Source organism: Panthera pardus, unplaced genomic scaffold, assembly GCF_024362965.1.
Source record: "Panthera pardus isolate Hobbes unplaced genomic scaffold, ASM2436296v1 HiC_scaffold_16, whole genome shotgun sequence".
Classification (NCBI taxonomy): Eukaryota; Metazoa; Chordata; class Mammalia; order Carnivora; family Felidae; genus Panthera; species Panthera pardus.
The window spans coordinates 142,500,924-142,515,606 of NW_026526721.1; the positions used below are offsets into that span (position 1 = coordinate 142,500,924).

General features: G+C 36.6%; 1 protein-coding gene across 17 annotated transcripts in view; it reads right to left on the bottom strand.

Moving 5' to 3' along the window:
* Positions 1-14,683, bottom strand: part of SLC4A7 (solute carrier family 4 member 7) — a 112,807-nt gene that overhangs the window by 59,191 nt on the left and 38,933 nt on the right. For all 17 annotated transcript variants that reach the window (XM_019422869.2, XM_019422870.2, XM_019422865.2 and 14 more), the window contains exons 2-3: positions 10,609-10,690; positions 6,226-6,372 (exon numbers count right to left, since the gene is read on the bottom strand). In XM_019422869.2, the coding sequence (XP_019278414.1) occupies positions 6,226-6,372; positions 10,609-10,690 (229 nt within the window). The remainder of the gene's footprint in view (positions 1-6,225; positions 6,373-10,608; positions 10,691-14,683) is intronic.

Below are 14,683 nucleotides of genomic sequence, written 5' to 3' on the forward strand. Positions count from 1 at the left end.
TGGAACACTATGCTCAAAGACAGGACTTTTTTCTCACTCAAAATACAAGAACATGCTGGAGAAAACAGAATTTGTAAAAATATCTAATATGTAACTAAATTCAAGAGTGAAAAAGGAAAATCTCCAAGGTCCAAAAAATGATGAGAAAAAGCAAAGCTAGGGGTCTACAGAAAGTGGCCTTTCCTGCCATCGTAGAGAAGTAAAACTCTTGTCAGCTGAGGTTAGGGAGGCAGGACAAGTCACTGTTAAGAAACAGATACCCCACTTGTGGCATCTGAATTTAAACTACACAGTACAGGCTCTCAAGAGAAATCAGTATAAATCCTAGTCCAGGACAGTTGAAAGCCCTGTGGCCACCAAACAACCAAAAGCACCAATTGAAAACAAAACCGAATCCTGCTGAATAGGAGACAGGAAGTCAAACTCAAAATTTACACCAAAGTAAACAAAACCTTCAGGCACTTACACGTGCAATGAACAGGTTAAAGAGTAGAAGGAATTCACATAGGAAAAGACAAATCTGAAGAAATTAGACAGACTGCATCAATGACAAATAAAAAGATGGGAAACAGAAGGTTCAGAGATGTAGAGAACAGAGTAAGAAAATCGACCAGGGGGCACCTGGGTAGCGCAGTGGGTTACGCCCTTGGTTTCACCTCAGGTTCATGGGTCTGAGCCCCACATCACGTTCTACGCTGGAGCCAGGGCCTGCTTGGGATTCTCTCTCCCTCTCTCTCTCTCTCTCCCTCCCTCCCTGCTCACACTCTCTCTCTCAAAACAAATAAACTTGAAAAAGAAAAAGAGAAAGAGAAAGAGAAAGAAAGAGAAAGAGAAAGAGAAAAAGAAAAAGAGAAAGAAAAAGACAATCAAACAGGAAGAACCCCAGAATGAAGAAAATACAAAGAATGGGGAAAAAGCAATAAAAACTGTATTAGAAAATTTTCCAGTATGTATATCACATGGATCTTCATATAAAAGGACTACCCTTGGACCTATGCAGGACAAACTAAAACATACTGTGACTGAAGTTACTGATGTTTTGAAATTTTCAACATTTAGGTCTTGCAATTCCTTCATCAGATTTATCCTCAAGCAGTATTTCTGGTGCTACTGTAAGTGGCAATTTCTGGCTGTTCATTGCTACCAGAGAAATATATGGAAAGATAATTGATTTTGTAGAGTGCAGCCTTCCCAAACTCACATAGTTCTGTAGTTTCATAGACTGCTCAGGATTTACTAGATACATGATCCTGTATGTGTAAATAAAAACAGCTTTACTTCTTCCTTTGCAAGCTGTAGGCCTTTAATTTCTTTCTTGCCTTATTACACAGGCTAGGTCCTCCAGTACTATGTTCTGTAGAAGCAGCACAGAACAACCTTGCCTCTCTCCAAATCAGAAGGAGAAAGCACTACATCTCTTCAGCACTAAATGTGACATTAAAGAAGTTTCTTTAATAGATGCTCTGTATCAGTCTGAGGAAGTTTTCTCTTATTCCTTGTTTGCTTAGAGCTTTATCATAAATGAGGATGGAATTTTGTCAAAGGCTTTTTCTGCACCTACTGAGATAATTATATGGCTTTTCTCCTTTATAGTATAAATATGATTATTTATATTGATAGTTAAACTTTACACCAACTCTGCTTTTCCACAGGTTATCACACTAATTTCTTATTGCTGTTGTAACAAATTACCACAAGCCTGGTGGCATAAACACAAATTTATTCTCTTATATATAATTCTGGAGTCTTACAGTACTAACCTCATCGGGCTGGTTCCTTCTGCAGGCTCTAGGGGAAAATCCATTTCCTTACCTTTTCTCGCTTCTGGAAGCTGCCTACATTCTTTGGGTCTGAACACTTCCCCCTTACTACAATCACTTGCTTCTGTGGTCACATCCACTACTTCTTTGATCTTTGGACTGCCTCTTACTAAGGACCCCTGTGATTGTAACTGGCCAACCTGTATTATCCACTATAACTTCCCTATCTCAAAATCCTTAACTTAATCACATCTGTAAATTCAAATTTGCTATAAGATTAACATTCACAAGTTCCAGGCATTAGGAATTGGGACATCTTGGTAGGCATTATTCCCCCTAACACAGTCATAGTATCCTCTTTAGATACTGCTGTATAAAATGCGTTTTTAGTTTGCTAAGAATTTCTGAAACTACATTCATGGGAAATATTTAGTTTGTAATTTCATTTTCTTATAACATCTGTATCTAATTTTTGTATCAAGGTAATGCTGGGTTCATAAAAATGAATTAGAAAGTGTTCCTTCATCTTCAATTGTCTGGAAGTCTGTGTAATTTCTTCCTTACAAGTTTGATGGAATTCATCCATGAGCTCTGTGGGAGTAAATTTCCACTGTTGAACTGTTTTAGACTACAAATTTAATTTCTTTATACATACAGGGTAATTTAGGTTATCAATTTTTAGTAGCTTTTATTCTTAACAAATTTCCCCATCTCATCTACATTATCAATTTTGTTGGCATAACATCATTCATAATATTCCCTCATTAGTCTTTTAATATCTGTAGTATATGTACAGAAATATTCTGCTCCTGGTAATTTATATCTTTTTTCCCCTCCTAATCACTCTAGCTACAAGTTTATCAATTTTACTGGTTTTTTCAAAGAATCAGATTTCAGTCTGATTTCTGCTATTGTTTTTCTGAGTTTTATTTTATTCATTTCTGCTTTGATTTATATTTTCCCTTTGTTTTCCTTACTTTGGTTTACTATGCTCTATGTTTTCTCTTAGTTTCTTAAGTTAGAAATGTAAGTCACTCATTTCAGATGTTCCTTTTCTAATATAAGGGTTAAGTGCTATAAATATTCCTCTACTCATTGCTTTGGCTGCATCTAACAATTCTCAATATATATGGGCCGTCTAACTTTGCACAGTACCATGCTAAAGGAACCTGCACATCAGAAGCATGTTCTCACTTCACAAGATTTTATCTCAATTATTGCCAGTACTGTGTTTTATTTTTATGAGTTCAAAATATTTCCTAATTTCTGTTGTGACTGCTTTTAACACATGGGTTATTGAGAAGCATCTTGTTTAATTTCCAAGTATCTGGGGATTTTTCTTGATGTTACTGTAGTTTAATTCTACTGTGGTCAGAGAATACACTTTCAATCTTTTAAATGTATTAAGACTTGTTTATGGACTAGAATATTCTGCTTTTGTTGGGTGGAGGGCTCAATGAATGTGAATATCAATCCATCTGATAATGTTATTTAGGTATTCTATATCCTTATTGATTTTTTAACTTGTTCTATCCATTACTGACAAAAGAGAGTTGAAATCTACAACCTTATAAATGTATCCAACAACAATACATTTATCTATCTTTTCAATTTTATCAGTTTTGCTTCATGTATTTTGAAGCTTTTACTACACGCATATTCATTTAGGATTGTTACACCCCGGTTTCAGCAATTTAATTTTTATGTGCCTTTGTGGGGTTCTCTTCATATTTCTTCTTAAGTTTTGTTGCACTCCTTGAACCTGTGTGTTCAGAGTTTTCACTAAATTTAGAAATTTTTCAACTAGTATTTCTTCAAATTTCTTTTATGCCACCGTCCTTTCTGGCACTCCAATTATACATATATTAGACTAACTGATATTGGTCTACAAATTATTGATGCTCTATTCACTCTAGGCTTTTCTGTTTCACTTTGGGGTAGTTTCTATCACTATTGTCTTCAAAATCACTGATCCTTTTTTTCTGTTGAGTCAAATCCTCTGTTAATCTTACCTAGGGTATTTTTAATTTAAGATACCTTATTTTTCATCTCTAGAAGTTCCATTTGGGCTTTCTTACATTTCCAAATTCTCTGTTCATCACAGTTACATCTTCCTCTATCTTCTTGAACATTCAAAGTAAACAGTGTAGTTGCTTTAACATGCTGTTTTCTAATTCTATCCATTCTGTCATTTCTGGATCTGTTTCTACTGATTTATTTCTCTTGGTTATGGCTCATATCTTCCTATTTTTCATATTTCAAGTAATTTGTAGATATCAGATAGTGTGAACTTTACATGTTTAAGTGCTAGATTTTACAGTATTTCTTGTAGTAGTATTATACTTTGTTCTGGCAAAGACCTTTAATTTAATTCTTTCAAGACCTGCTTTAAAAATTTTTGGAGATCTACTGCAGTTTTTAGTGCAAAACTAATTAAGACCTGCTATTATGGCAATACCCTTCTGAGAACTCTACACAATGCCCTGTATGTCAAGGTCTTTCCACTCTGACTGATGGGAACACACCCTATTCCCAGTCTTACGTGAAATCCAAGAACTAGTTAGCCTACTGCCTTCTGATGGTTACTTCTCAGGCCCCAAGTAGTTTCCTTTGGCTTTAACTAGTACTCCACCAAAGATTCAAAGGATCCTTCTTCAACCTTTGGAACCGTCTCTGTGTATAGCTCTCTATTCTCTGGCACTCCACACCTGACTAGCTTCTTTGGCCTACCCAAATTCCAATCTCCATCTCAACTCTGAGAACCTTCAAGGAAGGTTCTGTTCCAGATTCCCTTCCTGTGCTGTGGCCTGGAAAAACTGTCTCTAGGTAATATGCTCAGACAAGCACAAGGCTCATCTTGCTTCCCCTCTCTCAGAGGTCAGAGTCCCATACTGCCTGTTGTCCAATGTCTGCAAATTACTGTTTTATATATGTACTATCTTTTAGTACAGCTTTTTAAGAGATTCCCATCACACTTAGTCTCTCTAAGCTGAAGTGTCTCCATCTACACACTGAAAACAATATCTGTCTTTTAAAAAGTGCAGAGAGGATTAAAAAAGATGTGATATATATATATATATACACATACAATGGAACATTATTGGGCCATAAAAAAGAATGAAATTTTGCCATTTGCAATGACATGGATGGAGTCAGAGTATAATGCTAAGTGAAATAAGTCAATTAAAGACAAATACCATATGATTTCACTCATAGGTGGAATTTAAGAAACAAAACAAGCAACGGGAAAAAGAGAGACAGAGAGACAAACCAAGAAACTGACTCTTAATTACAGAGAACAAACTGATGGTCACCAGAAGGGAAAGGATTAGGGGGATGAGTTAGATACGATGGGGATTAAAGAGTGTATTTGTCATGATAAACACTGGGTAATGTGTGGAACTGAATCACTATATCACACACCTGGAACTAGAATAACACTGCATGTTAACTAACTGGAATTAAAATAAAAACGAAAAATAAAATTATATTAAAAGTGCAGAGAGGATTAAATCAAAGGGTGTATGTCAAGAGCTTGGTGGAATGTTTAGCACAGAATTGGCAAGGCATAACGTACATGCTGTAGCTGTATTACACATAGGCATCATTCCCTCTTCTTCACAAAAATGGTCCTTTGGCATAGCACACAAGTGCCTACAGGGTACTGCTCACGTAACTTTTCTAGAATGCACATAGGACCCGTGTAGAGATGGCCATGTAGGCCCATGATGTCCTAAAAAAATAATGATGCCTTCGATGTCCACTACCTGCAATGTCTTAAGAGTCCTCCTCAGGCTGCACAGCTGTTTTATCTGGCTCTCACCATACGCATTTCTTAGGGCCACTTAAATCAGTATATTTATTATAACATTCTCTTTCCTCTACACTATGCCTTTTTTTTTTCCTGATTTCCCATCTATTGGCACTTCTATATTTGTCTACTTTCAAACAAAAATCTTGTCCTTTCATAGACAATACTATCAAATCAGAGCACTCTTATTTGCACAGATAACTGAGTAGTTCAACTTAGTGGATAAAATTTTCTAGCCAAAAAATGTATTTAAAAATGAAAAAAAAATTTAATCTTGTCCAGGAGCCTGAAGATTCCAGATATTTGTTCCCTGCATATATAAATGATGAGATAAGTAATAGAGAAAAGAAATAAAACCCAAACTGAAGTGTACATGTCAAGACTCAATTATTATGATTCCAAAGCTGGAATACAATGAAGAAAACAAAGGCCCTTCCTTTTTTCACTTCTCCTAAGTAGACCTTAGCCTATAAACTAAGTATCTTTCTTGTAGAAAAAATATTACTTCAATTAGTATTCTTCAAGACTTATAAAATATGTATGTCTAAATTACAGCAGACATAAAATTTAAGAAAGAAAATATTCCACTTTTTTGACAAAGCTTTCCGGGAGAGAATTTTAAAGTGTTAACAGAGAACTACTGTCTTCTCTTACCATAGGAAGGAGACTCCCGTCCATCTTCTTTATCTGATTCTTTATCTTTTCTCCTCCGGTGGTGATGTTTGTGTCCCCGGTGCCTGTGACGCCGACGACTCTCTTTACTAAACGGGACGTGAACACCAATATAAACAGCTCGATGACCTAGCCAAAAGTTCAGAAACATTACTGGTTTTCCAAAAGGGACAAAGGTAATATACACAATAGTATACCAAATTTTACTTTGATAAAAAAGAATTATATATAAGTTAATGTAATTAACAGTGTTATTTCCTGTTCTTTTATTTTACAGAGCACTAAACAGAATGTTACATCATGGGTTAACACCACTGACTGATAAACATACTAGATAAACAGGTTACTTGTGTAAGCATTAGTTTGCAAGGCTAAAAACGTATTTTGAGAAAGAAATCATACTATGCAGACATAAATTTATTCCATCTACATTTAATGTCAACCCTAGGTGACAGAGATTCTTAAGAGATATGTCTTAATGGTAATACTTTATAATCAATATTCACAAATGGACATTTATAAATATTTATTAAAGTTTTGAAAATCCCAAATCAGTAAGGTCCAAATTCCTGAAAGTTACATTAAATGTAAATGGTCCAAATATTCCAATTAAAGGGCATGAATTGTCAGATGGGGGGGGCAATACAATAAGGTTATCATATGCTTCTGGAATATAAAAGGTCACTGCTGATGCTGCATTATTCTGAGTTTGTATTGTAACCAACAAAACAGTTATAAAAGGCAGTCTCTGCTTTTGCCCACTAAATAAAACTTAATCAGGGAACTAGGACAGCTAGCAGCACTATGTCAAATACTGAGGCATGAACTTGATTTCTTAAATAGTTTAAGTAAAGTTCCTATCTAAGCTGTGTGAAGTGAAAGGGGTGGTGGGCTACAAATTTAACTGACTTGCAACCATGCAAAAGCCTTCTGACACACAGCTGCTATTTGTCATTATGTACATTTAAAAATTAACACGCTAAAATATGAATAGTCAAGGACACTTTTCCTAAAAATTTCATTAAAATGGCCAGAAAATAAATACTTCAAGAAACTCAAGATCTTCACCTTTACATGAGATTTGAATGTACAGCCAATCCTCATTATTTGTGAATTCTTTATTTTCCAGTTTGCCAACTTGCTAAAATTTATTTGTAACCCCAAAATCAATACTCCTAGCGATTCTGCAGTCATTTACAAATATCCAGAGCAGCAAAAAATTTGAATTGTCCAAAACACAGATACCCAGCTAAGTTTGAAAAAGGTGACACTCTTGATTTCTTTCAGTTACCAATATATTAATATCAGTAAACTAAGTAATCACATTCAAAGTAAAAGAGAACTAGACCTACAGAAATACAATGAATTAAAATTATCTGCTTAAACATCCTCCAGGACCTAGTACTCTGCCTAATATATGGTAGGCCCTAGATTTAAAAAAAAAAAAAAAAAAAAAAAAAAAAAAATTGTAGAAATTAACTACCAATATTTTTTAATGTTACCAGAGAATCCCAAAATTAAAAATCATTTATATAGCACTGGGGTGGGGGGGGGGGGGGGGAAGCAATGACGAAAATGTTCTGGAATTAGTGTGATGATGGCTATGCAATACAGTGAACATACTCTAAAAAATTAATTACACACTTTATTTTTTTAATGTTTTTATATTGTATTTATTTTGAAAGAGAAAGAGAGAGGGAGCGAGCACAAGCAGGGGAAGGGTACAGAGAGAGATGGAGAGAGAGAATCCCAAGAAGGCTCCACGCTCAGCCCAGACCCTGACCATGAGATCATGACCTGAGCTGAAATCATGAGCTGGATGCAGGAGCGCCTGGGTGGTTCAGTCAGTTGAGCGTCTGACTTTGGCTCGGGTCATGATCTCGTGGTTTGTGGGTTCGAGCCCCGAGCTGGGCTCTGTGCTGACAGCTCAGAGCCTGGAGCCTGCTTCAGATTCTGTGTCTCCCTCTCTCTCTCTGCCCCCACCCCCACCCTACATACACTCTGGCTCTCTCTCCTTCAAAAATAAATAAACATAAAAAAAGAGTTGGACACTTAACCACCTGAACCACCCAGGCACCACTAATTTATACACTGTAAGATGATAAAATTTACGTTAAATAAATTGTACTTCAGTAAGTAAAAAAAAAAATTATAACAAAACTCATGATTACTATCTAATTTTAGTGAAACTATGTTCTTTTGAACACTACGGAAAAATGTCAATTAAAGAGTCACATTCTCATCACTGTGCCCTGGGAATTACAAAGTTGTACTCAAATTAGTATTAATGGGTTCTGGCACATAGCCCCAGTACACCAAGTGAAAATAAATTATAGGAGTTTCCAATTTAGAAAGAATAGATAAACGGGAATATGCCAGAATCCGAAGATTGGGAGCTCAAGCCTTATCGTTTATTTGGCTCTTATTATCACCCTTGGTGTCCTCTGCTATAACTTTTTCTTTCCTTTTTCTTTAACCTTTAACTTTATTCTGTCAAAGACCTATTCAGACAAACTCTGAGATAAACTTAATCTCTTCCTCAAACTTGATACTGAAATTTAGATACATACAAGGTACGTAAAGCTAAAGGCTCTGGGGTAAACAAGGGAAGCAAAAGAACAAACATATAGCTAAGTCTGCTCTTCACGTTCTGGGTCACACATATTTGAGGGGTGACATTAAATGCTAAATGATGGATTCACCACACATTTTAATTGATAAAATTATTGCTAAACATTTCAACTGCCCTAGTCCCTGGAATTCACAAAATCTAACCTTAAACTTATAGATAGCAGAGGTTCCTTCTAGAAGCCCTAGTAAGCCTAGACTTTCAAAGTCAATTTTAGGGGCGTCTGGGTGGCTCACTTGATTGAGTGTCCGACTTTGGCTTAGGTCATGATCTCACAACTCATGGGTTTGAGCCCCACGTAGGGCTCTATGCTGACAGCTCAGAGCCTGGAGCCTGCTTCAAATTCTGTGTTTCCTTCTCTGCCCCTCCCCTGCTCATGCTCTGTCTCTCTCTCTCTCTCTCTCTCTTTCAAAAATTAATAAACATTAAAAAATAAAAAATAAAGTCAATTTTAATAAACAGGGCTTTCTTTCATCTCATAATATGGAGAAGACTTATTTGCCTCTTTCCATGTCCTTTTTAAGAGCAATAGATTAAGGCCCCCATATGGTACCAGCTTTCACAAAAAGCTGTAACTTAAAAATGTAGTTCCCAAAAAGACCCCAAAATAAATCTATCAAAACATTTGCCACAAACACCACCCTAACCAAGTATTCAAGGTTAACGTCACCAGGAAGTCACATTGATATGCGTCCTCTGACATGATACCTTGAAAAGAGCATGTCACTTCTGTGGTTTGTTCCCCAAATATCTATCATCTCAGTCTGTTCATATAACATTAGACAAACCCAAACTTAGAGACATTCTCTAATCACTACCCTTCAAATATGCTGAGGTCATGAAAAACAAGGAGAGACCAAGAAACCGTCCTAGAGAAGACCAAGGAGATGGGACAACTACATGTACTACCAGATCCTGAACTGTTCAACTGGATCCTGGAACAGAAAATGCACATCAGTACAAAAACTGGTGAAATCCGAATAAAATTTGTACTCTAGTTAACAGAAATATACCAATATCTTTCTTCATTTTCATTAACTTACGATGGTCATGCTAAAATTTAAAAAAGCTGGGTGAAGGGTATACAGGAACACTCTGTACTATCTTTGCAACTCTTCTGTAAATCCAAAATTATTTCAAAAGGAAAAAAAAAAAAAAAAAGAAACCATTTGCCAAGACTTGTTCCTGGAAGACAGACTAGCAAATAATTCATTTGCTCCATAATTCTATGCTGAGGTTATTACAGCACTTCAAAAGGCTGATGTAACAGACCTAGAATATGAACATCTAGATGACAACTAGTGATAACTGTAGCTTATTAGTCTGGCACTCTAGTTTGCTAAAAACACATATTACGTAGCTTGCTAGAAATGAAAAAAAAAAAAAAAAGAATCAACTGATTTTGCAACTGTGGTATTTTAATTTCCCAAGGCAAGTAATGGTAACCACCAATGAAGTCTGAAAACCATAGATTCTGAAATCTACGTTATGTCAATACTTTCAACAAAGATAATCAAGGAATGTTCTATTAACAGATATGAGTATGGTTACATGGGTGTTTGCTGTATTATCCCTTAAACTATATTTAGAAAAGCGTTAAAACATTCTCCCAAATTGTATGCTCTACCTCACAAAAACGAAAAGTTCCACAAATAGCAGGTAAAGTTTAAAGAACAGTAACAAACTTTCATTAGTAATTTATCCTGCTATACACAGGGTATTTTAAACAAACTTACTTTCTAGTTCTTCTTTTTCAAACTTGGTGTTCACAGTTGAGCTGGTTTTGCCAAGATCCACAACGGCTTCTTCATCAGGACCCTAAAATGAAATTATTCTCATTTACTCATGACATCAATATACACCAAAGACCTTCTACTAATAGGGGCATTATTTGAAATAGTTAAAAAACAGATAACAGATTACCTTCCTCGCAAAGAACCTCACAAATAATTCAATTCTTATTATAGCTAACTGCATTCTTTTTAAATTATTTTTCTAGGCTTTTCTCCCCCCCAATCCACAGAAGATTATTTCAAAATTTCTTGGTAAGAATTGAGGTGACAATTTTTCACTGGTCCTTCTATGGCAGTTTACTAAGTAACTGGTACGTATATTCACTTCAACAGAAAGACCATCCAGATCAGAAATGAGAGAAAACTGGGGCTGAGGGGTGACCCTTAGATATCAATATGGAATGTTTTCTTTATTGTTCTCTGCTCTTAGGTCCTCTAGTTAAAAGTGAACACTGAATGCAGCTATACTGGGTTGTATTATGGTTCCACATAAAATGATCAAAAATGAGTCTATAGATTAAATATGTAGCACCACTTCCACTTGCAAATTAATCAAGGGCCAATCAAAGTTAAGAAGAACTTTTCATTTCTCTGCAAAGAAAAAGCCGTGACAAACTTTAACCTTTAAGGAGATCCTAACTTTGAGTTGTCTAAGTCTACCTTCATATTTGTTCCCTTCCTCAGTTCAACAAAAAGAAACATCTATATCGTAAAATATTGCAGAGACTGTTTTTAAGAGAATAAAATTTTAGCTTTAACTTCCCTTCTGAAGCTTCTAACTTAACTTTGAAAGAAACGTTATTACGCTCGAGATTCTGTGCCACAGATAGAGACAGATGAGCAAATTCCCTTCCCTCGAAAAGTCTTCAATTTGAGCTGTAGCCCTCCCTGGACCCTGGCCCGGCATGCGCCAACTGTAGCTGTGCAAGGAAATATTCGGCCTGGCCAACGTTTCCCAACGCTCGGAGGCCTTGCACCTTGTCTAACACGACCACCACAGGGGCACCCAGACTGGGCGGGCAAGGAGGACGCCACCACTTGCAGTTCCTCAGCAAAGTCTATTCCATTTTAATACTAGGGAACAGTGTACAAGGAGGCAACAGTGGACAAGGACTCTGCTATGTCCAACCAAGCCTGGGACCGGGGAGACACGCTGAAGGAAGACTTTCAAGAGTTTGCAAAGAGATGCCAAGGATCCGAGGAAGAGCTGGCCGATATTGCACAAGCCCGGCTGAACTTCGAGAGGAACACGGAGCAGCCCACAGAGTCTGTGCTGCATACGCGGCCCACTGAGGAACCCAGGATACGAAACGTCGTTCAGCAAACCAATCACACCGGAGAGGGCCCAGCCTATGACGCTTTTGCCAAAGAATCAAAGCAAAACATGAATGCAAGGAAAAGGATGGTCAGGGAAGAGGCTAAGACCCAGAAATGACCTGGAAGGGGCTGGGGGCTTGATGAAGACACAGGTGCATACCCTGGATCCAGTTGTTCGAAGCAGGCAAAAGGATGGGCAACAGGAAATGGGCCCTGTTCTGGCTCAGATGGAATCAAAGTATCACAAACCTTCCAAAAGCAGGAGTAAAGAGCTTTCAAGAAAGAAAATGAATCTAATTCATTCTCTTTGAAGGTCCTTATGCTATGATTGGTACTTTTGCAGGCAACAGAGACCACTGGGGTTATAGAAGAGAATTAAATAATAATAATAATAATAATAACAATAATAACAGCAACATTAATTACATTATTAATGGTCCACTGAATATTACTTTTCTAGAATACTTTTTTATCCATCCAATTCTAGTACTTTTCAAGTTTTGCAAGACACATTTTCATCCATTCCCATTTTTATGGGTGATCTTAATAGTCCAGGATCTCCTCTAACACTCAGAATAAACCAGAAAGAACCGTAACGCAGTTAGCTTCTAACCACTGTCAATGTCCAAGCATAAACTGAAAGACTAGTTTAAGAAAGAATCAAATAGGACGTTGGTTAAAATGATCTTCTGAAATCTCCTCCTACTTCTGATCTACAATATCACACTTTTGTGTAAACCTTTTTTCAATGTATACACTAGATTCATACACAACTGTTCCTTATTATCTAAACTCTGTGTCTAAGTTCTCTTATCTGAAAATTCAGAAACTGAAACAATTTGATTAAGTTTTTAAATCTTTTTTTTTAACGTTTATTTATTTTTGAGACAGAGAGAGACAGAGCATGAACAGGGGAGGGGCAGAGAGAGAGAGGGAGACACAGAATCAGAAGCAGGCTCCAGGCTCTGAGCCATCAGCCCAGAGCCTGACGCGGGGCTCGAACTCACGGACCGTGAGATCGTGACCTGAGCTGAAGTCGGACAGTTAACCGACTGAGCCACCCAGGCGCCCCTGATTAAGTTTTTAAACAAATCCCCTGCTACCCAAACCCTCAATTATATGCTTCCCAAAACTTCCCCGAAACCAAGAAACACTACATTAAGGCAATGCAGATCTTGATATCCAAACTTACTTTCTGAAGGTTAGATATCCAAATATATAATCAGATAGATTTGGCTATCAAGAGTTTTTTGTATAGGACTTTGAAGGACTGGTGTTCAATTTAATACAGAAAACTCAGAGAAGCTAAACGACTTACTAAGGTTCCATATCTAAAGGAGTGGGAAGCAGGCTGTGTAGACTCCAAGATATTTTCATATAATGGACTAACAAAGAAGACCAAAAACAGACACGATTTATGGTTCTTCAAACTGCCTCACAACAATCATATACCCTTAGTAATGAGGAAAGGCTAGAGTAGAAAGTATAGGAATACACACACACACACACACACACACACACAGAGTACAAGAAAGAGTAGTTAGTAATTACCACCCATTAAGCATGTCACACTCTGAAATTTGTAGCTCTCCTCCAGTGATTTCATGCCCAGGTACAAAACACAAGCAGTCTCCTAAAGGACAATTATCCAAGAGGTAGCATACTGTGTATTCTTAAAGGGATTAACTGCTCTCATTCCAAACTTTCATTAGCAGGAACAATTGCCAAGACAGAAAGCTAGGAAGCAAAACATTTTTCTCTTACCCTAACCAAAAAAAAACCTCTTTTCTTTCTACACAGATACACTTACATGTTTAGATGTATTACCAACACGATCAGCTAACACTCAAAAATAGCTTAAGTTGGACACCTAAACATCTATCATACAAAAATCCTCCCAATATGTCCAAAAAGTGGCATGTTGAAAAAAGGGTGCCATCAGCATATCCCCTCATGACCCACCCAGCTTTGCTCCCGTTCCATAGTGTCTGTGAAGCCTTAACTAAGTCACTTAACTTAAAGCCAAGTAAGAAGATCATTTTATTGTGACTGGGCTTTCAACAAGAATGTTTTCATGTGTAACTTGCAGAACAAACTAAAGTTCAAACTTTTAAAGTCTAAAAATTTACAATACTAGTTCTGTAAAGACAGGGTTGGGGGGAGGGTTCGTCTGCATTTCTCCCTTCTCTTAAAAATTTCTCGTAGCTTTTCAACAGCTGTGCAACATGAATCAAAAAGGCAACCTGCTATAAATGCATTTACATTAAGGAAGCCACACAAATTGGTCATCTTGACATATTACGAGTAATACAACAAAGTATTCAGGCTGCATAAGGCTAAATACTGAAAATCGCTAAGAACAAAGCCATCAATGCTTCAAGGGGGTAATACGTTTCTGAATTAAATAGACTGCATTTTAAATCCTATCATTTTAGGATAATGCTTCAAATATATAACATAAAATATGTTAATATACCGTATAAACTACATTTGCGTTAACATATATACAAAAAAAAATGCACATACGTAATAAATCTTTGGAAGGCTAACTTTGAAACTGCTAACACTGTCTCACACTAATGATTAGGAAAGCAATTACACACACATGTAGTGTGTAGATTTTTTTTGCTACAAACGTTTAATTTTAGTCATTTAAAAAGAGAATGAATTCAAATTTCTATCTGTTAAAATATCACTTATT